At 43.5% G+C, this 27,648-nt stretch overlaps 1 protein-coding gene across 1 annotated transcript; it reads right to left on the bottom strand.

The window, feature by feature from the left end:
- Nucleotides 1–537: 537 nt before the first annotated feature.
- Nucleotides 538–26,234, bottom strand: pnocb (prepronociceptin b). Its single transcript, XM_084952879.1, has 3 exons — nucleotides 26,094–26,234; nucleotides 12,748–13,003; nucleotides 538–1,464 (listed from the first exon to the last, which is right to left on the bottom strand). The coding sequence occupies exons 2-3, from the start codon at nucleotides 12,883–12,885 to the stop codon at nucleotides 811–813; spliced, it is 792 nt and encodes a 263-aa protein (XP_084809005.1). The 5' UTR covers nucleotides 12,886–13,003; nucleotides 26,094–26,234; the 3' UTR covers nucleotides 538–810.
- Nucleotides 26,235–27,648: the final 1,414 nt, after the last annotated feature.

Here is a 27,648-nt window from a genome sequence, read left to right as displayed (position 1 = left end):
CCACATCCGAGCCAAAGCCAGCATCCAAGGCCAGCGTGATCGCTCCTCGGACACTAGAGGGCAGTATTGTTCCACTGACAGCAGAGCTGATGGTCATTTCTCAGAGAAACTCATGACAGGAACAGTTTGCAATAAAAACTTCCACCTTATTGCAGAAATAACAGATTACAATTGAAAAAACACTTTTTACTGTCAGTGTTAATAAAGCCAGAGTCCAGAAAACCAATTTATCTCATTGTGTTTACTTAATTAGGTTTCTAAGCAGGGAATTAGATTTTTATATCATTAATTAATAGTTGGTGCTTCAGCAGTTTCACCGTCTGATATATAAAATCATCTGATCTTGTGTCTGCTCTAACTGGGAAGCTGAGCAGTTAGCAGCTGTATAGGAGCCGAGTATTCCTAAATCTAGGAATACCTTTTTCAAAGCGGGACTGTGATTCCAAAGAGGAAAACAAAGTGCTGCCTTCATGTTCCAGCCAAACATGCATCAAAGTGCTTTCCACATCATTCTCTTCAATTAAACCAGTTCTCCAGTCTCATTTGGCCACTTTTTATTATACCGACACACAAAAATATATTCAATTGCACTTCTCGAATTCTTTTATTTCACAGAATAGCATGTAAATGTGGTTAATAGGAAGGACATCACGGTCAAAACATTCTTTGTTACTTGGAGACACAAAGTGAGGTGCGGCAAGATGGCGGAGTCTGTTCTTCTGATGACGTCACAGTTCAAACTGGAGTGAGCTGCTGTGGAAAAAAAATGGTTGACAGGTTGAGGTAAGCAGAGGCGGCGCCCCGGAAGTGTTACAGTTTGTGTTGCCTCCACAGGCGGCTCATGGGGATGGGGTTGAATCTGCCGCTGCGGTTGCTCCTCATGCCCAGGTACTGCCTCAGCAGCTGGTTGACCCGTTTCTGACTGTTCCATTTGCGGGCAGATTTCCGGACGCCTATGAACCCGCCGTAGCGCTTCTGTAGCGGCCTCATCGACGAGCCCAGCAGCTTCCTGTATGCGTGGCGCCCCCTCTGAAAGCCGCCAAAGCGTTTGGATAAGGCGATGCCCTCTGAACTCTCACCTTCATCGGCCTCTAGCTGGCCATCGCTTTCCACGTTCCTCTCCTCTCTGGGCTTCTGCTCTTCTTCCGTCAGACTGAGATCCAGACTCTGCAGGCCCTCCCCCTCCTCAGAGGATCCCAGCAGCGATGAGTCATACTGGACGCTGCGCTGCTCGAAGGGTGTCTCATCCCGATCCCCCTCCTGGAAACGCGCCGCAGCTGTCGACTGCACCAGTTCACTGTCAGAGTTCAGGTCGAGAGAGGTCAGCTCCAGCTCCTCTCCCGTTCTCTTGAAGAGAGCGCCTCCTTCAGAAAGTGTAGGATGGAGCGATAGCTTCACAGCGCGTTTGCATACGTCCCACGTCAGCGAAGAGGAGATGCGACCCTCGCATTCCAACAAACACACCTGCAGAGGGAAGAGAAACAGTGACGTGGTGAGGCGATCCGAAGGGGTCTTTTTGACGTTTAACTGATGAAAACACAACAAAGATCCCAAAGACTTTGAAGTCCCCTAATTACTTGCAGTCATTCAAGCGCTAATCAGGCTTAAGAAAGAAGGTGACGGTGAGGATGCTGAGAATATTGGGCTCAAGACCCTGGCAAATAATTGCAGGTGTTTAGTCCACACACCAGAGCAACATGACGGTCGAACGTAACGGTGCTGACAAGGCCTGAAGTATCTCCGTTTTCTACAATCACAAATTTTCTTTCCTTAGAACATAAATCATGGAAAGGACAAATAACGGAGCAGAGAGCAGACGCTCTTATTTCAAGTCTAACACACATAAACTGGCTGTCTGTCTGAACATGTGCGTGTTCCCATTGATCTCTTACTGGTTGTTTCCTCACATGTTGCATTTCCTACATTCGAGCGCTGCTTAGCAAACATAGCAGTGTGATATTTCTGACCTGCTATTTAAAGAGTTTTAGCTAGCACTGCTGTTATAGTTGCTAGTTGTTAGGAGTAGTGGTAATTTGGATCATTATATTTATTAAAGCTTAAAGCTACGGGCAAAGAATCCTACAAAGAAGGATTGTAAGGTTTCCTGGGGTGAGACGGTGGGCTTTGTACTTCTTTAGAGAAATGCAGAAGGACAGCTTTTGCAAAAAGGATGTAAATGGCTGTGGTGACCACATATTTCAAGAAGAAGATGGTTTTGAATAAGAGAGGAAGGCGCACAAAGGTGCAGTCCGAAAGAGATAAACTGCAAGGTGGTGTAAGGGGTGGGGTAGCTGGGGTGCATTGGATGGCAGCCTGCAGCGTGATTCTGGAGAAGGGGAGGTGAACCTGGTGGTTGACTGAGGAAGTGCAGGGAAGAATTCAAAGGAAGAGGTAAGCAAAGAAGAAGTGGGCTAGTCCTCTGAGGCTAGACGTGCGACAAAGACAGAGGTGGCAAAGGAAAAGGCTCAGTGAGTTTTATGTGAAGCTGGAGCCTAACGAGAGAGAAAATTTTGTTTATCTTGGAAACTGAGAGGGTGGCTGAGGAATGCAGAAGAAGCGTAAAAATAGAGCTCCAGAAGGAAAACACTTGATGAGCGATGCCATGAAGAGTTGTTGGAGCTACGCTAAGTAGAGCGGTGACAGTCGGGGGGGATTACTGGTTAGCTTAACATAGGCAGCTGGAGGCCACTAATGTTCCACAACAGTCATTACACCAGAGCTCTTCACTGTCTCTCTTTGCTGTTGGTTCCTTTTGGAGCATTTCTAACAGAATATCGAACTAAAACAATGGTTTGCTGAGGTACAGTCTGTTACTTAGCACTAATTAGCACTAGCATGTTTCTCTGTGCATTTTATTAATTCAGCTAGCTAGCCAAGCTAACTAACGTTAGCTGATGAATCAACTCTCCAAACATTTTAAGGTCACTTCTGGCTCTAAAAGACAAACCCTGCGCTGCCTAACACTCTAATGCTGAAGCTTCAAAGTGAGGAGTGGCTACATCCATCCATTATGCTGCCTTTGAATATGACACACGGTACACGTATGAACATGTCCACGGGGAAAAAAGCTGCCTTTTGTGGCACAAAGTTAGATTCATGAGACAGAAAATGATGTGGCCCACAAACGAGAGTCAGGTAATAATGATGTGTTTTTTTGACTAGAAGCTGAGCTGTTTATATTACATCAAGTGAATTCAACTATTTCTCATATGAAAAAGTCTAATGAGATGAATGACTGCGTCCTGAGTCCCCAAGCTGTGAAAATAAGCACTGAGTTTATAGCCAAAAAGAAAAAATGTAAAAGCTAGCCAGTCATTTTAATCAAATATCTTTTCTTCTAGTCAAACAGCCAAACACAAAATTGTATGGCCATGATTTTATGGCATTACTATATTAGTCTTTGTGCAGGCGTCAGCTGAACTAGCCTCCTTTTAACCTTGATGACTCGGGTGTCACAGAAGTTAATGGGCCTCGTTCCTGCTGTGTTCAGCATATATGAAAGTTATCTGCGAATGTGACACATCCATAATTTGACAAATGTGACATCGACTATTGCAAAATGATTGACAGCACAAAATTGGAGAAAAGTGCGAGGCTGTTTGAAGGACAGCAGGTAAATTATGTCTTTTGCTGACAACTATTTATTTCCGAATGACTCTTCAGCTTCAAGACGTTATGTTTCCGCTCCTAAAGATTTGGAATTGAACTTTTCTGTATAGAGCGAAGTTTGTCAGCGCTGATTTCCACCTCGTCTTAATGACTTTCCTGTCATAGTCGTGACGCTTGATAGTCTGACTTCAAGGACCAATGAAGAACATTTGAAGTGCATTTAAAGCTTTTTTGACGCAACAATGCCTTTTCTTGTTTAGTAAATCCAAATATATTTATCACCTATATTTTGCATCCATATATGGCTGACAGTAGGTCACAGTATTCTTCTCTTTCACGCTTTCCCAAACTCCCAAGCTTGCTGATTTCAGTTTGAGGTAAGAAGCAAATCCCATTTACTCGTCAAATCTCGCTCAAACGAGATAAATTGCATTGTTATCAGAAACCTGCTCACATCAAAGGAAGGAGAGAAGAGGGAGTTCTGCTGTGAATCTATCAACAGAAATTAATTATCCATCGTAAATGAAATGAGCGCACCAGGGGATTCTCCGCAGCGGATCAATGGAGCAATCTAAAGGAGTTTATGAGCGAGAGGAAGTGCGTGCATGCACACAATCCACGATTTATATACTCGTGAGGACAAGAGGATAAAACGGTTGAGAAAATTCTCCAAGAGGAGCTCGCTTCAAAGGCTTAATTCTCACAGAGGAGGTGGGTCAGGGCTGGCTCTTAAATACAGTGTTGAGATTTTGATGTACTAACTTCTTTGAACTGATCAGAGAAGCAGCAGAAAAGCTCCTACTTTGCTACCTAATCTTGGGGTGGACAGATCAGAGTTTAAGGCCCACCTTGATGCCAAAGGCCATGTTATGAGCCAGCTTGTGCTCACAAGCCATCAGCAAACATCTTATCAAAAGAGTTGTTCCTGTGAGGAAGGACTGATAATGGTGTACGTGACGGAGAGCCAAAGAAGTCACACTTTGCCTGCTGTGTGATGTAGTGGACAGATACAGTTCTTCAGGGAAGATGTTCAGGTAACAAAGTCCCGCTGAAGAAATCGAACCAATGTAAACCTTTCCAAAACGTTTCCATCAGGGTGACGATTAGCGAAGGTTATCGCTATCAATAGTATATCAATATATCATATCATCAAAGTTGATATGAAAAACAGTAACATACTAAAAAAAGAGAAAACAGATGAAAGAGAAGGACTACATGATCTGTCAGCCCCAGAGGAGAAATTCACTGCAATTAAAAAAAATCCTGATTCTCCAGCAAGGAAATGTGAGGAATACGGGAAGATCCCAGCCTGCACCTTTATTTACTGCATGGTTTTCTTTACATGTGATTGCATTGTAATTCTGAGTATTTTGTGATTTATGGTAGTTCTAGAAAACAATATAATATAATATAATATAATATAATATAATATAATATAATATAATATAATATAATATAATATATAGGGTGAAGGTGGTCCCAGTGGTAATCGGAGCACTAGGTGCGGTGACTCCCAAGCTAGGCGAGTGGCTCCAGCAGATCCGGGAACAACATCAGAGATCTCTGTCCAGAAGAGCGCAGTCCTGGGAGCAGCTAAGATACTGCAGGACCCTCAAGCTCCCAGGCCTCTGTAGAGGACCCGAGCTTGATGGATAGAGAGAGAGAGATGTGTGTGTGAGAAATTCTTGAGTGAAATGCAATATTCCTGTATGAAAAAGCAGCACTATTGATGATAATTTGTTTCTTGAGTTTCCACCAGTAAAGCCATTGGACCCAGCTTGGCTGGAGAGCTAACCACCTGGGACACCACATGCTGTGCAGCAAAGTCAGAACAGCTGTGCTGTGTAGCATACAAACCACTGCTGGAACCAAGAGCAGAGCTGTTCACCTTGTTCTGACTGTTTTGTGTAAAAACACTTAAACGTAGGCTGATAGCATACAGTAGCTAACTTAGCTAATGGTCCAGTTCTAACAGGGAGTGTGGCAGATCTCTACAATGTTCAGCATGAGGCCCCCAGGCCTTTTTTCATTGATTGTACTTATTTGTATTTTTGTATTTCCTTCATATATCTGTACCTGAGCTGAGGTGACGCAAAAATTTCCCCGTTGTGGGATCAATAGAGTCTTATCTTATCTCTTATCTTATCTTATCATAAAATCTCTGTGCAACAATCAAAGGTGCGTCAGGAACCAGCTGTGGCTGTTTGCAAATACGCATAAGAGAAGCAACGCCCACACTTCTGTCGAGCAATGAGACAGAGTAATGATTTTAATTGGACGAAAGTCTGGCAGCTAATGACAAACACAGACAAAGTAACCCTGGTTACACTCTCACCTTCACACAGCTGAACTACAAACGAGAGCAGGCAGGAAACTCTGTGACTAAGAGCCACATCACAGGTAATTAGCACATATGTAAACAAAAGCTGGCATTTATAAAAATGACAGTAAGTAATGAATGTGGTGGTAGAATCTGTGTGTGTGGGTATGTGCACGGTGTGTAGGTGTGTGCACAAATAAATCAATGGGTCCTGACATTATAGCAAACAGCGGCGGCCTCACGCACACACTCTCAGTCTGGAGTGGGAGACAATGGAATTGCTCCGTGGATTCCATCTGTGGCTCAATGGGATGGCGGCAAACACAATGAGGTGCTGATCAAATGTGTCAGTCAGCGATGTAGGCCCAGGCTGATGATACTGAGAGGCAGTCTATTACAACTTCCAAAAAGGTCCCAGCTGTCTTTCCTCTGCATCATTATCAGCTAAATTAGCCGTCCTACAGCTATTCGTGGACACCCACCGACTATTTTTACCCACTGATTTTTCTCAGACTGCTTGGAATGAGATTCTGTGCCGCGTGGAAATTTTGGGTTCAGTTCGGAGAACGATCACATCCTCCCACTGTAGAGGCCGGGATTTCCTGATGGTCACAAAGAACTGCACAAGTGCTGTAGGTACTCACAGAGAAGCAACACTAATCCCTTCTGCATAAAAGTGTCTCCATCATGTCACCGTCACTGTGCATTGCGAGGCTTTCTTTAGTTTTAACCCCAACGCTATGAGAGAAAAAGTATTTTTTTCAGGTTTTAGGATTTTATGTTAGTCTAAGTCTGGCTCTTATGACCCAAGTGTGTGTGTGTGTGTGTGTGTGTAGATATTTTGTTTGGCACTAACCACCCATTATAACACTAATTGCCATTTGTGCATTGGCACAGAGAGAATATTGGCACTCTGCACTGACACCTGTCCACACAGGAGATGATAAGCACTTCCAGCATAAAGAGTGCTGTCTATCTATCTATCTATCTATCTATCTATCTATCTATCTATCTATCTATCTATCTATCTATCTATAGCAGAGGTAAATAAAAAATCAGCTGACCAGGTAAACTGTATGAGCTCATAACATTGTCCTGGTTGTCCTGTTGCTTTTTTAATTTCTTCATTTTTATTAAGCAAGCTTTGTGGGAACAATAGGCTAATAATGAATAATTATCATGGTTGTCTTAAAAAATGCACTGTGGTTAGGGAAGGTGGAAGGGTCAAGAGCTGAAACCAGAGTTACCCCAGAATGTCAAACTGGAAATCTAAAGTTTTATGCTTTTCAGCCGTGCTGGCTGTAAGGCTGTTGTTTGAGCACCGGGTAACCTAACACGGTGGTCATGTGTTTGAATGTGCTGGGAAGCAGGGACCTTTCTTCTGCATGGGTTCCCTCTGGGTCCTCCAAACGTACAAAGACATACACATTAGGTTAACTGGTAATTCACTCGCTGGGCTAGTAGAAGAAGGTATGAACTGAGCTGTGGTTTGGGGAAGGCCTCAAAGGGGACTGGCGGCTGCTCCCGGCCCGGCAGAGCCCCATGTACTAGAGTTGGATGACCGGTCTCGAGACCACTTTTACGTGGTCTTGGTCTTGGTCTCGACGGACTTTGGTCTTGGTCTTGTCTTGGTCTCGCTGTCTCGGTCTCAGATCGACATAGGGCCTGTCTCAATATGTGTACTCGTGATACGTCATCAGTCGGAGACCAAGTACTGTTCCAATTCGAAGTACGCATCAAGCCGAGAACGCGAAAAAGTCCCGGATGTGTTCTCGCTCCGCCCGTTTCATCGAGCATGCATCGGTGGTGACTTGTGTGGACTTGGTACAGCTAAATATCCCAGAATGCATTTCGTCCAAAACTCAAACGCGGCAATGGTGGGGGAGCGGGGCTAAAAACTTTTAAATATTACTCTTTCTGGGTCACAAAATAAACTTTGAAGTTATTTTCAAGCAAGAATGTAGCTGTGTAAACTTCAAATATCTGCTCGATTTATCAAGATATCATATATTTCCAAACGCGCTCCGACGTTTTCGGAGACGTCTGTGACCCGCCAGCTCCATAGCAGACAGCGAGGTCGAGGATTATTAGAGCCGGCGAGAACAGCGGACTCCCAGCACATCGTTTTCAACCCCCCCGCGGTCTTTTCGCTACTCAGGTTAAACATGATATATAAGTCTCTTAGGTAACTTCGAAATGTCAATTTGTGGTTTATTTCAGTGTTTTATTTGTTCCTGAGTAAACTGGTTTGGCTGAGATTAAAGTTACGCTTCATAACATATTACTCACAGTTAAATTAGGAGGGGACGGCAGTAAAAACTCCGGACCTGTGACATCATCAAGTACGCTGGTGTACAAATCACGAGTCTGTGCTCGCGTTCTCAGCGAGTCCGTGCTCGCGGAGAATACTTGAGCCATAGTGTTTGGGAGATTTGGAGTCAACCATCGGCGGAGCGGGGGGGGGCCTTACTGGGCTTAAGCCCGGGGTCTTTTGGAGTGTAATTTGTTTCATAGTTAGATGCCTGTATAATACAAAAGTTACACACAATATTCGAAGCACATAGCGCACAGTCGTAAATTCCCCCTAATTTTGGTATGATCCGAGCTCAGGCACTAGGCGACGGACCACAGCATGTGAGCGAGGGGGGAGAAGCTGCTGCCTGCGAGTTTGCTGTTGGAGAAGCGCAGCCAGAGGAGAGCTTAAGTTTGACCAGGTACCAAAGCAAATCATTCGTACTGTACAAATAATGTAAATATGACGGTGAATCATGAAAGATTGATATCAAACGGATCACTTGACCCATATTACGTTACTTGCTCTTCGAGTGAATCAACAAATGGTGAAATGAAAAGTCGATCAACAACAATGATGTTTCTTTAGAGAGTCTTAGCTCACGTGTGTTTATTTCATATTTTCAGTTGTTACCCTCCACGGCTAAATAAAGCACGGAATCGGTTTGAGTTATGTACTGATGAACACGACAATGGACATAAGGAGCTTCTTTCAAAGAAAAAAGGTAGATGTTATTTTATATATTATACTTTGTATGTTGTTCAGTATATTTCTATGCAAAACAAGAGGAGCAGAGAGGGAGAGAGAGAGGAGGACAGAACAGAGAGGGAACAAGAGCAGGTGACACACCTGTTAGTCACATGTTGTTTGCCAAAACTCATCAGAACATGTATCCAGTGCCTAGTGTAACTTTTCAGATACTGTTTGTTACTTTTCAAATTCTATATAAGTTCTGCATCTAAGTTCTGCAGGCTTGTTTGCACAACGAGGATAAATAATTATATAAACTTTTCTCAATCTAAATAGTGGACTTTGGTAGAATTAAAAAATGAGTGTAGTGCAGGTCTATGATGATTTTTAGTGCTACTATCATCTAGTTCTGATTCTGGTTCTGTCTTGGTTAAATCCTAAGTAGTCCTGATTTTGAACTGTTGTAGTCCTGTTTTAATTCCGGATCAGTTCTGGGTCTGGTTGAATTGGGGTTTAGTCCTCGTGTCTTGATGCAGCCCTGATTTTGTTCTGTCTTGCTGCTTAATTAAGAAGTTAGTTTAAGGTGTCCTGCATATGTGACATATTTTTTCCTACATGAAGAGATTCTTTTTAAAAAAAAAACTCAAAACACAGCCTATCCCCCCCCCCCATCCCACATGCATACTACCCTTTAGGGCTAAGCCCCGGGTGTATAAAATGTCTGGCTCCACCTCTGGAGTCAACGGTATCCATTAGTGGTGCAACGGATCACGGTTGATCCGAAATCCAAACCGATCCCACTCCACGGTTCGGTACGCACGCGATCCGAAGATTCGAAAAAGAAAAAAAAAGTATGTGTATGGTGGCGTGGTCAGTCTGTCAAGCGGTAGTTATGGCCCGCGCTAGTGGTCCAAGTGGAGGAGCAGAGGAGTTTGTGGCATTTAAGCAGCCCTTTGCTGCCCAGTCCGACCGGGCTAAAGCTATTACAGAAGCTGTTGGGGTGTTTAGCTGCAGACGGGAGGCCGTATTCTGTGTGCAAAACAAGGGGTTTAAACTGTGATGAACATGCTTGAGCCACGCTATGATATCTCGTTGCGCGTCCACTTCAGTGACAAGATCGTTCCAAGCATGTATGAGCAGGAGAAGTTGAAAGTTATGGCTGAACTGTCCCAGGCATCTTCTGTTGCTCAAACTACAAATGGGTGGAGCTCCAGGGCAACGGAAAGCGACGTGACCGTGACCGCTCGTTATATCACAGCGGAGTTGTAGATACAAAGCCCTGCACTGCCCTATAGATTACATTAGATTAGATGAAACTTTATTAATCCCTCAGGTGGGTTCCTCCGGGATATTCAGTTTCCAGTAGCACAGCACCCACAGAAGTTGCAGAATGTGAGCAGAAATATACCATATATACACATATATAAACACAGAGTATACAAAAGGGATAAATAGAATAAATAGGAATAAGAATACAAGGGAAGGGCACATTTCAAGTATTGTGAGTCTATTACACCGTTGGATATTAACAGAAACTATTGCACAGTGAAAAGGCACTACAGCTACTTGTTCTCCCCTTGTTCCCCCCTCCCTCTCCCCTCCAGCGAGCAGTTAAACAGTTTGATGGCGTGTGGGACTTTTTAAGTCTGCTGGTCCTTGACTTTGGGAGAAGCAACCAGTCACTGAACAGACTCCTCTGGTTGTTTATGGCCGTGTGCAGAGGATGCAGGGGATGCCCAGCATGGTCCATAATGTCCATATTGCACCTTAATTTGTTTTTATATAAGTGAGTGGAATGAGTCTTCAGTTGAATGTTTTTTAATAGGCAGAAAATACTTAAATAAGTAAACGGCGAGTCAAATTTTTGTCTTTTTTTTCTATTTTTGCTGATCCGAAAATTGATCCGATCCGTGACTTAAAACCGTGATCTGATCTGAACCGTGAGATTTTTGATCCGTTGCACCACTAGTATCCATGACACACAACGTAACGTTTGATAATGCGTCATGTGCAAAAGCATCAGCTCCAAGAGCCGTGCTTGGAGAGTGCTTTGCAGTGAATCCGAAGAGTCGACTCCCATTAAGCGAGAGCCGGCTCCTCACTTAATTTAACCTAATTTTTTTTCACATAGTATCATTATGTGAAAAACAGAGAGGGTGAGAGACATGACAGTCAAGTGCAGTGTGTGTCTGTCCTCTCAGTGAGTGAGTGAGACAGTAGACAGCGGTGAGGAGGGCTGTGCGAGTGCATCGCAAAAACACATAAATATGCCCGACACCCGTAAACGAAACAGCTGCAGAAACAGCTGCAGTTTAAAAACTTTTTTGTCTTGACTTGGTCTCGACTTGGTCTCAGTTTAGGCAGTCTTGACTACAAGTCTACCATGTACTAAATAAAAGTGGGAGGGAGGGTGGGGCACGAAAACAAGAACGAACAGCTGGGGGGGAACATGTATAGATGAGAACTGGAAGGGGCATTTGGAAATTCAGATACTTTATCTTCAGTTTTAAACTGGTCATAAGTGTGAATGTGAGCTTGGCTGGTTGTCAGATATGTCCCCACATCAGGATTTGCAGAAACTTCAGTTATCCCCTGATGTTCATCTATCCAGACAACACAAACAGGTACACTCGGGACAGGCACAGAGAGACGGGGAGTCACTGAGCCACACGTCCACACTTCACCAGTTAATCTGACATGCCTGTGTTTGATTCTGAGCAATGAGACAACAGAAAAATGACCGAGCCACACGAGGCTCCAACCTAGAACCCTGTCACAGTGATAACCACTGCATAAGCGCCCTGCTCCCTGTACGTCCTTTCCCGCAGTTTCAGCCTGCTTGTTTCTTCTTGTCACCTGTGCAGGTAATAAAGTAATCAGCAGAAGCAGTGTCAGCACTGTACAAAGTGGAACATGGTGTCATTCATCGAGACTCTGCATGAGCTGCTAAAAATCCTGCAAACGCACACTTCTAGTAGACTTGGAGACTTCGAGCTTTTTATTGTCATTGTGCAGTTTCTTGCACAGCGAAATTGGGTAGCTGAACCACAAAGGTGCTAAAGTAAGAAGAAGAGAAACCAATATACAACGAAGGCGGAAAATAAATAAATAGAATAAAATAAAAAACAGTGTATATGTATACATATGTGAGTGGAACTATATACATGGTGTATGTGGAGGAAACACTGAAACAGACTGGGACCAAAATAATTGCCCAGAACATGGAAAGACTGAGATATTGCACATAGATGATCAACAGCAGTGTCAGGGTGGATGTGTTGGGGAAGTCCTTACACACTCTTAGCTTGCATTAAGAGTTCTGACAGCCCGGGAAGAAGCTGTTCTTTAGTCTGTTGACTAATGTCCCTTTGTGACATGAAATCTGGATTTCTACTATTCTTAATTATTGTTGCCACTACAATTCTGCTCTGCATGAAGAACCCTATAATATTTTGGATGGATGTTTTGGTGACTGATTGAAATATGCTTCATACCTTAATTCTTGTGAAAAAATAAATATTTTATGCTCTTCTTGCTGTTTTTGAGGTGAAAACACAACAATGTAAATGGTTGACAGCACACAGAGAAAGCTTATGCACAATGACAACCAGACAACGCAAAAACACAACATAAGTAGTTACATTACAGAGCAAACAAAGCACACACAGGACTATCAAACTGTACACGATGCGATACAAAGACACTCTAATCAATAACTCACTGGATCACCATCATGGCCCCATCAGGGTGCTGATGGCTCGTTGCAGCTGCACACATGCGCCGCGGTGTTGACATGCATTCACACAGAATTACAATGATACACACATGTGCTCACCATGGTGTTGAAGGCTTGTTCCAGCTGCTGTTGCTGCAGGAGCAGTCCACAGGCCATACATTGCCCCTGACAGTCGCTGCATCCAGGGGTGAAGAGACATGCCAGCAGGACCACCAGGCACCACAGAGGGATCTTCATCGCTCAGCGCACCCAGACAGGCAGCGACAAAGAGGAGCCCAGCAAACAGAAGAGTTCAAAACAAGGAGTCAGCAGCTGGAGGATCTGGGAGGTAAAACCTGTGGGATCTGGGTCCAGCCTGCAGGGAGAGAGAGCGGACAGACTGACAGGAATACTGCATGAATTCCAACTCGCAGGGATAATTTGGTGGATTTGGCCGGCCAGTCAAAGCGTTGGTGGTGGGAGAGTGTTCATCAAATAACAGGAAATGGACAGTGTGGGTGGAGAGAGAGAGAGCACAACCTGAGGCAATAAATGATAAAATGGGCAATTTCCAGTGGACAGGAATCATCCTGTGCAGGCTGGAGGGTTGGATCGCAGATCGAAATCATACACCGCAGGCTGGAGATTAGTAAGAGCCCATATGTGCCTCCACAGATTAGCTTGAAACTACAACACAGGTCATTTCCTGAGGCAGCAAGAAATCCGGACACAACAGTGATTGGACGATGATAAAATGGGCATTAGAGTCAATGTTGAGGCAAAAAATATGCTAGCAGTGAAGAAATGTGTGAAAGGACGCGTGCGCAGGCTGAGGAAGAATAACCAGGGAGATAGACCCCAGCATCTGGTGTGGGCTCTAACTGTCTGACCCCCATTTATTCTGCCACGCACCACCGAATCAGCCAATAACAGCAATAACAAAGGGAAAAACAGAGCAGCATAGATGCTGCTGCTTGATAGAAATATTCCACACTCTGTCTGCAGGCTTGAAGCCGGCACCCAAGGCCCTCATGCTCGTGTTTGCCAAACTATAAAAGTTTAGGAAATATGTTCTCTGTTTTTCAAATATTAACAGCTTTATTGCTGGAGCTGCTCAATCTGTTGACCTTAAAGGAGAGGTCAGAGGTCAAATAAGAAATACTAATAATGAAGTACTTGCTATATATCGACGATACACACCACACTTGTAAGAATCACAGTTTGTAAATTTGTCAGATTTCCCACCAGAAAATCTTTAAGGTCAACTCAGGCTACGTGCACACCGGCCCGGAGAGATTTGAAAACTGCGTTTTTGTCTGAAAACGCTCCGCGTCCACGTTTCAGTCGTTTTCACAGAGTTGTGCGTCCACATTGAAACATCTGAAAACACTTACGTACCAGTCCTGCGCATGCGTGAAACGCAAGAAGATTCGGCCTGCCTCATTTCTGTCTGCGGCTTATTCACTTTCCGGCTCGTTGAAATGTGGAGGAAAAGCAGCGAGTTTTTAAATGGACTCACAATGAGGTGGAGTTGTTGCTGCGAGTAACACAAAAGTACAAAGTTGCAAAAGCGAGTGAGAGTTAAAGAATTTGAAGAAAAGCTCTCTGAAGCACGTACAAACTGATATTAATCTTTAATAGGGCTGTCAATAATCGGTCACATGACTGCATCACATGACTAACTCATCGTTTTAGAAACTGGGTTTTCGCTGTCCACACTGCGACGCGACAGCACCGTTTTGAAACGTATTCGTTTTCGAGAGCGTTTTCAAAACGCTGCGTTTTTCCTTGAGGAAAATGTGTCTCAGTGTGGACGGGAGGCCAAAACGGAGAGAAAACGATGCGCATTAGTGTGGACGTAGCCTTAAAGGTCTTGAGCAAAGTTTGGATTGTTACTCTACGCCTCGACAAAATGTTACCAGGATTCAACCTCTCACGCTATTACGTTTACAGAGAGAAAACATAACCTGCTTGGCAGAGCTAAAAATCTTACAGGTGTATAAAACTGAAGGGGAGCACAGAACCACACCGTCATGTATGTGAATCAGCAGAAGGGAAGGAGGATATTAAGGACGTTCAGCCGTTTTCTCGTGGTATTAGATGCGCTGCTGGTCTCAGTCTTTAAGTCTTTACTAGCTGTTTGCACGTGCACGATTACTTAGGGGGTCGTGGAAGTTTGGGGAAGGTGGCAGACCTGCAGAGCAGCCAGAGTCAGAGAAGACTGGGACGATGTTCCTCTCCCCGGTGGGTGTCCTCGGTTCCCATTTACAAACTAAAAGAAGAGGAAAACTCTACCAACTTTGTTCAGACGCGTTGGTGTCATCAACAAAATGAGCCAATATTTTTCTTAAAATGATCGATTTTTCCCGTTAGATATGTTTTCTGTGTTCTCGTGTGAATAAAGTGGGAATCACCGCTTTCTCTTTTTATTTACATTTTAAACAGCGTACCAGCTTTGTGGGAGTCGGAGGACAATATTAGCGTTTCCACTTTGTTACATTACCACTCGTAGTCAGCAGCATCTGAAAGCAGTCATGTGTGACTCCAGTAGAAATGGTTTTATGGGAAGTCATTAGGGTAGCTGTTTGTTTGCTTTGCAAAGATCATTTGGTCGCCTGCTGACTAAGCCCATTTCAGATAGTTAGACTCTCCTGTAAGCAGCTCTCGCCAAGTAAGTCGAACAAACGAGTAAACCAGGAAAATGTGATGGCGTCGGCCTTCGACAGGCGTCAGAATCACAAAGATCCACCTTTCACACATTAATTATATTCAAACAGCGTGTTCATGTGAATACTGTTAAAAGGGGTTTTGTTCACATCATTAATAATAGTTGTAGTGAAATGTTTTGGTAACTAGATAATGGACCTCCACACATTCAAAGGCTCATTAAAAACATTATTATAATTTTTAGCTGGGGCCTGAATATCTCTGAGGTCGAGCAGCGCAGCATTACATGCAGATATGCAATCTATGTAGAGCAGTCCCAGTGTTTGCACCGTGTCAGGACAGTGTTACATAAGGTCAACTTTTTAAATGAGTTTCATTTGAGCGCCCGACGCTGCGGGGTCACTCGTTTAAGTCAGGACGTTTCAAACTGACTCAAAAAGCCTTGAAAATACATTTTGTGAAGAAGCTGTTTGCAGTCAGAGCCGCACTTCGACTCATTGACAAACACATTTACAGCCTAAACAGAAAATATTTGAGCTTCCTTCACATGAGGGGTTCTGAAAAGTTGATGTAACGAACGCCGCTGCGCCGCTCGGGGCGTGCAATAACCCACGTGTTGGCGAACGGGCGCGCCAAACGAATTTTTGAACTATGACAAAGATGCTTTCTTCCCCACACGTTGACTTGGTTTGATTTAAAGTCGTACAGAAATATTTGAGATCAGTATTGGATGGGGGGGTTTTCCTGCGCCTGCTTGGTGGTGAACAGGCTTCCTGAAAGCTCTGATGGGGATAAATTACCACCACTCCTTGCTGCTTTGGCCATTTTGAATGAAGGCTATTACTTTGTGGATATTAACAATTAATGGACCGGGCGGTCTCGAGATTTGTGTAGCAGATGTAACAGTGAGCTGGCTGTAAAGATTTGCACGGATCGGCCAGTCACAGACGTGATTGCCGTCGGTGTTTCCTGCATCACCTGGACACCTCTTCCCTCCCTTCGCACACCCCTTAATGCCCCTGCCCTGCATCTCTAAACAGGTTTTAGGTGGAGTACACACACGTTGTATATGCTTCAAAGCGTAGTGTTTTTTATGGTATCATTCCCGTACTGTGGTCACTTTCATGTCGTTTGCTTCTGGTGGGAGCTCATGCATATGCGATTTGTGTGTCTAAAATGAGTTAATATTTCAGCAAATGCAGATCCGGTGCAGCCATGTGGAAATGCACACAGAGTTAAGCAGTGAGTTCAGATGTGTGCCGCCCTCTCGTTAGCACACAAGCCTACGCAGCAATGTGTTAAACAGCTTTGAGAGAACTGTTGTTGTGATTCGCCACCATATTAAATACCAATACATTTTGTCTTAAGATCACAACGTACGTTAATACATCACCAAACAACTGTGCGTCCAAATGAAGATTACCATTCAGGATCGAGCCTGTAATAATAGTAATAATAGTAATAATAGTACTGCAAATTTAATACAGGATTTACTTATTAACGGAGCTCTGCTCACTGAAGATCGGTGGGGGGTAGAGGATCTTCATTTAACTGATGAAGGCTGAAAGCAGTTAAGTCAAGTGATGAGCAAAGTGAGCGAGAACATTTGCGAAGGGTAGAGCTGCCATTCCTCCCCACTGAAAGGAGTCAGCTGTGGGAGGCGGCCCTGTAAGGGGACCTGCACCCAGATAAGCAGATAGAATATATGACATCTATTAGCTAGATTGTAATATCATTTTGTGCAGGCATTTGTGATCCCTGCAGGACAACCTTTAATCCCACAAAAAACATAAAAACCTTTAGTACTTGACTGTTTTGTGAACTTCCTGACATTGAACCTCACAAAAATAAAACACCTTTAAACCACTAAAATGGCTCCTGGAAACATGATGTTTGCATTTCTTTGGGACAGCTGTGGACCGCCTAAAAAGACACCACGGACCAACACCCTCCTTTCTCTGCCCGATTTTCTGTAATGATTTGCTTCTCCATCATCCAGTTTAGCCACCTATAATTCTGAATACTATTTTAGTTATCCTCAACATTTCATATCATTTCCAGAGAAGGCAGTTAACGGGGTGCAGGGGGAGGATATGCACAGTGCTGACGGGGAGGCTAGGCCCCTACACAGCCTTTTCCCGACACCGCTGGAGCCGGGGAGAGAGTCGTATTCGAAAACAGGGCTTCATCGTGCGTAAATATAAAAACCTTGGCATTCTTAACGAACGCTGACATGAAAGCAAAAAGAAAATGGGCTTTAACGAAGGGGCCTGACGTCCCTGTACTTTTCAGATGATTCTTCCCATCTCGCTGAAATGAATGCTTTTACCCAGTTCTTTCCAAAACATATATTGTCCTGAGCTTCCATTAGAGTTAACTAAGACCCTGAAAGTCTTACGTGTCCTCAAGAGAAATGTTTTTCCCTTTGAATCAGAGAGGAAGCAATCAGAACATAAAAGGGCCACCGCTCTCATGCATTTGCTTTTGTTATCTGAGTACATTTCTTGTCAGAGCTGAAAATGAACAATCAGAAACATCTGCGGTAATTTTTCTACCAGTTTACTGTCCTTAAAGAAACGTAATGAAAATGATTAAGGGCAGTGTGGAGGTCAGAAACAGGTGAGTGATCTGTTTCTGACTTTTTTGTTGAAGGAAGGTAATCAAATTGTTTCAAAGAGCAGATAAGTGCCTTTCAATGTTGTTTCAGCCCAGATCTGTTTTTATTTTAGGCTGTTATGAAATGTATTACTTCAAAAACAGCTCATAAAGGTGTATTTAGTTTTACATAAAGAAAAAAGGAAGTGACAGGACTTTAGTTTTATTTATTCATAGACTTCATCAACAAGGATGGACAACACTATTTTCCAAGTTAAGAGCCATTTTATGCATGAACTTTGTGAGAATCCGGTCAGACTGGCTAAGTGTGAATGCACCAGAACACGTGCAAAGTATTTCAGGTGTTCCACCCATCCATCCATCCATCAATCCATCAATCCATCCATCCATCCATCCATCCATCCATCCATCCATCAGTCCATCCATCCATCCATCCATCCATCAATCCATCCATCCATCCATCCATCCATCCATCAATCCATCCATCAGTCCATCCATCCATCCATCCATCCATCAGTCCATCCATCCATCCATCCATCCATCAATCCATCAATCCATCCATCCATCAATCCATCCATCCATCCATCCATCCATCCATCCATCAGTCCATCCATCCATCCATCCATCCACCCATCCATGCATCCATCAATCCATCCATCCATCCATCAAATCCATCAATCCATCCATCAATCCATCCATCATCCATCCATCAATCCATCCATCCATCAGTCCATCCATCCATCCATCCATCCATCCATCAATCAATCCATCCATCAATCCATCCATCAGTCCATCCATCCATCCATCAGTCCATCCATCCATCCATCAATCCATCAATCCATCCATCCATCAGTCCATCCATCCATCAGTCCATCCATCCATCCATCCATCCACCCATCCATGCATCCATCAATCCATCCATCCATCCATCAAATCCATCCATCCATCAAATCCATCCATCCATCAATCCATCAATCCATCCATCAATCCGTCCATCCATCCATCCATCCATCAGTCCATCCATCCATCCATCCATCAATCCACCCATCCATGCATCCATCCATCCATCAATCCATCCATCCATCAATCCATCCATCCATCCATCCATCAAATCCATCCATCCATCCATCCATCCATCAGTCCATCCATCCATCCATCCATCCATCCATCCATCAGTCCGTCCATCCATCCATCCATCCATCCATCCATCCATCCATCAGTCCATCCATCCATCCATCCATCCATCCATCAATCCATCCATCCATCCATCCATCCATCCATCAATCCATCCATCCGCTTCTGCTTATCCTTTTCAGGGTTGCGGGGGGCGCTGGAGCCTATCCCAGCTGTCATAGGGCGAGAGGCGGGGTACACCCTGGTCAGGTTGCCAGTCTGTCGCAGGGTAAGACACAGGGACAGACAACCATTCGCGCTCACATTCACACCCATGGGCAATTTAGATCAATTAACCTATCCCCACAAAGTGCATGTCTTTGGACATGCACTATTTCAGGTGTTTTCCTTATAATTTATTCAGTATAATAACCAGGTTAACAATTTACATTTGCTGTTATTCACATTATAGTACACGTGTTGGCTTGCCTTAAATAGCCTTAGCTAACTCTTTGGTCAGGTGCAGTGTTGATTCTGGACCGACGCCATCGTGCTGATGTACGACACCAACGCAGGGATGGGGTGGAGGGTAGGAGCGTAGATCCACACAGACACTGTGCCAGTCTGTCTGCTCTACTCTTTCTGACTTTTGAGGGAGAACCAAAAATACTGGAGCTCCTCCACTTGGGAGCAGAAACTATTCCCAAGCTGGAGTGGGCAGTCCAGCCTTTCCTGGCTGAGAACCATTGCCTCAGACTAGGATGTGCTAATTCTCATTCCATTTTCATTAAATCCACATGACAACACAGCCGTCCTCAGTATGCTAATACTTTTTATACGGTCTCTGAAAAAAATAGCCTGTTGTGTTTCCAGCAAGTGAACAGGGGGATTCATCCTGTACGTTTGTGTACAAAGTTGCAAAGTGAGGTGAATTAATAAAGCTAACGATGGGGTAAATTAGCATTAGCAGCTTTAATAAAAGGTGGAGAGGGCATCCAGGGTGTCACAAATGTGAGCGGGGTGGAAGAAAAGCTCCATGTTCGTCTGACTCTCTCCATCTCATCCATTAGGTGTCTGCATAAAGCTGAAGAGCACAATGGAGTCTGCTAATGCATAGATAAGCCAGAGGTCCCTCGCTCTCAGCTTCCCTCTTTCTCCCTTTTTAGCATCTTCTGTACTTTCCCATTTTTCGCTGCCTCCTTCTTCCTCCACTCGTCTCCCAACGTCTCTCCTTTCCCACATTTATGAATTTTAGCTGATGTGTTATCTCTACAGACATATTGCAGAGGTTTCCAGCCTTTTCCACCGGTTGGAGATTTTAACTCCTGGTCATTAAGATCAACCTGGAGCAAGGAGCCATGAAAGATGGATTGCATGAAGATGCGATCACTTAAAAGGGGGAAGATGATTAAAATTTCTTCTCTGCCTATTAAATCTCACGGACCATTAATGGTGTTAGATTTATTCTTCATATTCTGAGATTTATGACTGTTTTATGACCTTACGCTCTCCAGTCACTTCTGGGAAATGTGTTGATCTGAGATAATAGTCCAGTGTGGTTTTGTGTGGAAAAGACAAAGATACTGATTCAAAAGTCTTATTCTCATACACGTTTTAGATGCCTGTGAACAAATGCACACAAAACAATCTTTTAAAGGATTACTTCATGGAAATACACAAACACACTCATTCGTAGCTAAGACAAATTAAACTTTCATGGCGCTCACGAATTTAACATCTTTTTTCCAAAAGTTGCATCTCAGCTGCTCTAGATGATCCAGAGTCATGAGGGTAAAGACTTCAATAGAAAGTAAATCTGTTAAATGAAAATACACAGATTGGAAAGAGAGGCTCTTTTAAATGTCTCTCGTCTGAAGGTAACAAACTGACTGCCACTCACCTCCTTTGTAGCAAGGTGAAGGCATTAATGCAAATCTCAAACCCTGAGCGCATGAAAGCCACACGTCTGCATGGTGAAGTCCCACTGTGAGAACGTGGGATTTGTTTCTGTGGTCTGAGTCAAGTGAGACAGGAAACAGACTGTTGTCACCTCAATGACATTTTTCTGATTGTAAAAATAAACCGTGTTTACAAAAGTGCCTGAAAAATACGAATGCTGAATTGAACTTCATTAGATTCCTCTTACAATATGACATCATGTTTTTGGAGTTTAATAACTACAAACTACTCGCTGCACTTTTCCTAGTCTGTACTTCCAGGACGTGTTTCCGTATTTCAGATTAGATCAAAAACACGAAGCGTCCTGAACCTTGGTTGTGTTAATGTGATTATACACGAAACAGTAGATAAAACCTCAGCAAAGTTATCATAGATTGCTTTTTCCAGCCTATTAGTTTAGTTTCACCGCTGTTCCTTTCAGTTTACTTCTTATCTTCAACAGAAAGCGTTTGGTTTTAATGTTCATTGTGAATCTGGTCGTGCTGACAGAAAGAGTCAAAAACTAAAACATTCCCTCCACAATTTTATTTAATCTCAGATTCTTTAGTTAAAATATCCTTTTTAAGGGTTTTTCTGTTAGTAGTTAGTCTAGTTTTTGTCACTCTACTAGTTCTAGTTATGAGTGGATCTGGCCATCTCGCACAGAGAGGGGCAGCCAATCAGAAGAGAGCGTCAGAGAAGCTAGAAGTGCTTGTGTTAGACAGTGGATGCACTCACTGTGGTCCAGTACAATGTAAATACGGATTATATTTAAATATGAATCATGAACACCTGTTCTAGAAGAGTCCAAGAATAAAACGATGGAGGTGGATATGAACATAACTCCCCCACTTTAACACTGTTATTACTACTGCAAAGGGCTGTTAGCCTTCTCTGCATTATGATCAATCATGTACCCATTTAAAATTCCAACGCTAGTAAAAATAAATTCTTATTGGTTCGACCTTCATGATGAAAGAATATTCTGTGACTTCACTCGATAGTTGTTCTGTCTAAAAATCACAAAAACAAATTTCAAAATCACAAAGTCAGTTAGTGCCACACACAGTGCAACACCACTGAAATACACACCACATATGGCTCCCCCCACACACACAGACACACACACACAGCTGCTGGATCATCAGCCGTGGAAATCCAGCCTGTGCGGCCACAGATAAACCGTGGGTGACTCAGCGCGCCGTTCAGACCAGCAGGAGCAGCAGGAGCAGCAGGAGCAGCAGGAGCTGCAGGAGCTGCGCTTGCAGTTGTGCCCCGGCAGATCCTAAAACGACTAATCTGAGAGAATGCTCTTAATCCGATTTGGACTTTCTGCCACGGCTGCAGCAGATTTCAGGATTGGAACGATTACCTGGCCCATTGTACCATTTAAGAAATGTTATTGTGACACAGATAAACAAATTGACTGGTTACAGGGAACGTAAAGAGGTCAAGAGTAGGCAGGGACATTTGTAGGAAGGGGTGAGAGGACAGGAAGTGAGAACCGGCCGATAAGAGCCGTGAGAAATTCCCCAAGAAGTTTAAAACTGATTCAGAATGAACGATGTCAGCTGTGGAAAGAAATCCCTCTGTTGGTCTTGAATCTTTTATTACACAGGCAATTTTTTATCATCCCGGAGTGATATAACTGGCAGGATACAGTAGTGCGTTATGAAAGGAGGCAGACAAAGAGGCGCCCCGGAGAGCAGAGGAGGGCGAGAGAGGAGGCGACAACAGGTGTGTGTGTCAGGACGCTCACATTAAACACAGCATCACAAAAACATCATGTAAAAACTCGCTTTCTCTCTATAATGGTTATTCTGGGCACAGTGTTTATGTCTAATCAGTGAAGTTATTATCGGGTACCTCAAACATGTGAGCGCAGGGCTGTGTAACTCCATGCAGAACTGTCAGGTTTACTGGCGCCGGCATTTAAAACTCTTCATACATGTTTGGTTTATAATCAAAAAAGGCTTTCATGAACGTGAGATTGTATTTCTGTTGTTTTAGTATATTTTTTTAGTATTTCTGTCAATTTTTATTATTACTAGCAAAGCCCTACGTGCTGCTTTGGTGTTAGGTCAGGATCTATATGCTGGTAAACTGGCCAGAAAAACACTGATTGTGATTACATAATACATTTGTTAGATACCATATTGTCACCAATATAAATATGCAAAATGAAGAATATGTTAAAATTAAAATCAGATTTAATATTCGTACTGTCGCTGTTATCCTCATATTGTTCTCATCATATTTTCCAGACTTTAAGCATTTTTGCAGCTGGTTATTTCAATAACTTGATCATCAGACACTCACATTACGAATTTGCATCGACTGTTACAATATGTTGTGTAACGAATGTAGCACGCACACACTCAACTTCAACAAACGTCCACATTTGTAAAGTCACCGATTAGACGATTATCGGATTTATATCAAATATTTACATGTGTCACATGGATGTGAGCGCTCACGGTGCCCTAACCAAGGTTTATGTAAGGTTTCATCAGGATTGATGGAAAACACAAACATGCGCACACCCATGTGCTACAATCATTATAGTCTTAGTTTTATCATAAATACTAATAACACAAGTGCTTTTAATGCACATTTAAAATAATCCAGAGCTGTATGCAATAATACAGTGATGAAGACGACCCCACATCCTGTAATTTACACCTATGGCTGTACTGTGATGATGTCACATATCAAGAGCTTGAGGAGGGAGTGGGTGGGGGTGTGACGCCGCTCCTCCACGCTGCACCCACAGGGTAAGGGTTCGATCCTGTGAGGAACGGTGTGATGACACGCCACTCCAGATTTGGTTTTATCTTTGAAATTCTCTTTTTCTTAATCTCTGCTTCCTCACATCTGCTGGAAGAATCAGAACTCCTGCTGCTGGAAAACAACAGGATGTTATCTCTCGTTGCTTCTGTTCTTTAGGAAACCTCATCAAATGCAGACTGCAGAGCACACCGATCGAGGAGGTGCAGTTCTCTCTCTACAACAGTCTCACTGAAATTCTCCCAAATATTAAGTGGGGAAACGTTGCACCCCTCACATTCATTACTGGTTTCTTTCCCACCATCACATCAGATCAGCTGAGCATATCATTGCTACTGTTTCCATCAGTGGCTCAAGCAGCTTTCTTTTAATTGGAAATAGATTTGTACCTGGGGCTAAACGCTCACGTGGGTGACATCTCTGCGTCGCTTATGTCCTTCACAGTGGGGAAAAATCACACCCCTCATCAAGGTGCATTAAAAGCCTGGAAAGAATATTACGCCAGTGCAGAGCAGAGCGTAGTGCACATACATCGGCTGAGGCTGGGGCCGGGATTGGATGTGTGGGAGACGGAGGGAAACCTGGACGCTCCCATGACATTCCCCAAACCTGTACAGGTTATTTAGTTTGATGCGACCCCAAAATGAAAGAATGTGCCTCAAACATTCATTGAAAACATCGAATGTGTGAATCCACAAAGAATATTGGAGAAAAATGAAAGGTTTTCACACAAAAGGGACATTACGCCCTTAATGATGCGCTCAGTTCTGCAGTATTAATTCCCCACTGACTCTGGCTGTACAGCTGAAATTCTGCAGAGTGTTATGCAGCTGACATTGTGTCATCATTGATCTGGTCGCTGTTAAGCTGCGTTGACACCTGTGCGAATCCATTGGACATGGACCCAGGGAAAGCAATCTAGCACGGCCACACAAGCTCCTTACTTTTATCCAAGTGAGGAAACAGAAAAAAGAAGTGTTGAACTGCAAAATAGCTGTACATGTAGCAGCGCGGGGGCAACAGATAACAGGTAAACCTGCTGTTTTACAAAACAGACCCCCATTAATATGCATATATACGAATAAACAGCAAGAAATCTTAATGAATATTTACAGAGAGGCTCTAAAAAGCCTGTAAATGCTTTAATCGGTTCAATCTTTAGCGTAGGCAGCAGAAATCCTAAAAGCAGTTTCAGATGATTACAGGCAGGATGCTCGTAACGCACTGGCTGCAGATCCTTTTTAGCTTCTTTACAAAAATAAAAGAAATTGCAAATGAAATCGTGACATGCTTTGGCAACAAAACGAGTTATAGATTTAACCTGTTTCAGATCTAAAGAAACATGGAGTCAGGTTTAGAAATGGGATTACTTTCACGCATGATCTTTAAACACGAATACACTGAGACGGGGGGTCATTCCACCTATTAGTTCAGTGGGACTGATATACCTCTAAAACAGTTAAAACAGCGCCTCTGTCCTGTAACCATCTGTCATCAAACATCCCCCTCGTGTGCACACATTTATCTGTGAATGGCACATTAACCACCCATTTTCTTCCTGTCTCTGCGAGGATCGTCTTTACTGATAATGGCCAAAGATTATGCACATTCATTACCATTATCATTAGAATCATCATTATCACGCGCTTTCAGCTGATTTTCTGGAGGTTTTTCTGTAGTACGGTTTGACTCCAGAAAGTGAAAAACAGCTTCTTAATATTAATGTTTTATTCAGTCAGATCAAACTAACCTGCTGGTGCTGTTTTCTCTTTTTTTAAAAAACACAAAAAAACAGGAAAAATTGTTTATTGATTTCTTCTCCATCTCAGTCATCTGTGTTGATTTGACCACTTCTGCATTGTTAGCTGTGTTAGGTTAAAATCACGTCAGCCCAAAAGCTGCTGAGTGACTAAGTGCTTTCTCCACACGATCTGGGACTCTCTCTCTCTCTCTGGTTAATTAAGTAGTAATCAGGTGTGGTGTCTTTACTGCTGATGATAACTGTGCTACCTTTAGAGCCGTAGGGACACAAACTGGGTAATGGAAAAGATTGCTTCAGGTGAAGGAGGATTATTTCCAGGATTACCTCTTAAGTCAAAATCAAAACCACAGAGCCAAAGAGAGACAAAGTAGAAAGGAAAAGGCAGATGTAGGAGGTGAATCCTGACAGTGGTTGCCTTAAACAACAATATTCCCCCAGGATTAATGCACAATGCATGGGACACACAACAAGTCCTTTCCTAATTAACTATTGTCTCCTTTAAATAATCCAGGAAGTGTAACAACACAATCTCTCTACACAGGTAGACTCGCATAAATAAAGTCACATTCGAGCGCTTGCTTACCTGGATGTGTGAAGATGTTTCTCACAGTCTTTGCCTTCTGTGGCTACAGCAGAGTTTGGGTGGCTCAGCTCGTATCCTTAGGCTCGGGGTTTCAACAACTGAGTGCATGCCTCCTCTGAGGCTTCTTATAATGGCACACCCCTTCCCTCCTGGCTCAGCCCTCCAGTTCCCCCTCACCTCCCTCCCTTCTCCTGTATATCACCACTCGCATCATCGTAGAGAGCTAGAGAAAGGGGTGGATTCCCCCATTCAGTTACGCACAAACCCCCAGCCATACACACAAATGGTTGGCCCGCGCTGACGCAGGAGGTATTGCCTACGACACCAATTTCATCTTCATCGAGCCAACTGATGAGGCTCTAAAAATATGCATCATCATAAGATTTATCCAGAAGCTCCGTGTCTAAGGTGTCCATAAAGCCCACGGCCTCGACACCAGCTTCCTGCCGAGGTCAGGGAGACGATGGCACTTTGGATGATTTTTTGACTATGACTTAGAAAAGCAGCGTCACGGATGGAGGGAGAAGGTCACGGGTCGATAAAGTTGTTTAAGCTGGAAAAGAGTAACATAACAAGCCTTTTGTTGGTGGCAGTGGGGCCTTGAACAGTATATTATTTTATGGAACAATGACCAGTGTAAGGCAGTCAACAGGCAGAGCGTGCAGCCAATCAGGGCCTAGAGACAGGTATGAGTCATGGCAGATATTTGGGGCTGGAGTAGGGGGTTGAAGGTTTGTCCCACGGTGCTGAGAGCTTTCTTTTTTCTCTTTTAATTTATGTCGTGTGTTTTGATAAGGTGATAATGATGTCGACAGAAAGAAGAAAAATGACATACAAAGACTGAAACTGGGAAAATTCAATATTGTGGCTGATCTGAAGCAGACGATGTGGCCAGATGTGACCGGCTGTACTAAAATTGTCCAGGGAGCTCCACTGGGTGGGTGTGGTGTGACAGGTTTAAGTTACTCTCCCATTAAACTGACCCACACACTGTAATTTGAAAGAAAAATGGTGGTTTGAAGTAAATATTAACTTCCAAGAAGAAGAAGAAGAAGATGGTTCCAGTGGGAATTCTAATAATGTGATGCTGTGCATGAAATGCTGATAATGTTTACCATGTAATGGTTTAACATAAAGACATTTAGCTGTGGCAAGTTACAATGACATTTGTTTTGCAAATGTTTGCCTAGCAAACCAATTTTGATCTGATCCTGGTGTCGGATAGAAAGTTACTGAATCATGTCTGAGTCCCTGCCTTCAAAGAGAGTGACAGGAAACTGTGCGCCAAGAAGATGTAATAATAACAATAATCGCTAATCGCTATGCTAGCTATAGACAAGATAGGATGGATATATTCTCAGGATCAATACTGTGGTTCAGACAGGACCGCTCCTAGACTCACGTTTCCATTTGCAGTAATGTGTAGATGTTCTTGGTTCTCCTCTCCCATCCATGGGCAGATGTATAGGCACGGGAAGCACCAGCAAGACCCCAGGAGCTGGGAGGAGCTGGGGCAGAGGTGGGTTACAAAGTGGCTTGCAGATGTGCACAGACT

This window comes from Perissodus microlepis, chromosome 15 (genome assembly GCF_051167445.1).
Source record: "Perissodus microlepis isolate ML-2025 ecotype Zambia chromosome 15, ASM5116744v1, whole genome shotgun sequence".
Lineage (NCBI taxonomy): Eukaryota > Metazoa > Chordata > Actinopteri > Cichliformes > Cichlidae > Perissodus > Perissodus microlepis.
This window is presented reverse-complemented; position numbering and strand designations above follow the sequence as displayed.

Coding starts and splice junctions, on each gene's coding strand:
- pnocb (XM_084952879.1), bottom strand. CDS start 12,885: ATGAAGATCCCTCTGTGGTGCCTGGTGGTCCTGCTGGCATGTCTCTTC. Junction 1,465..12,747: donor AACAAGCCTTCAACACCATG/GTGAGCACATGT, acceptor TTCCCTCTGCAG/GTGTGTTTGTTGGAATGCGA.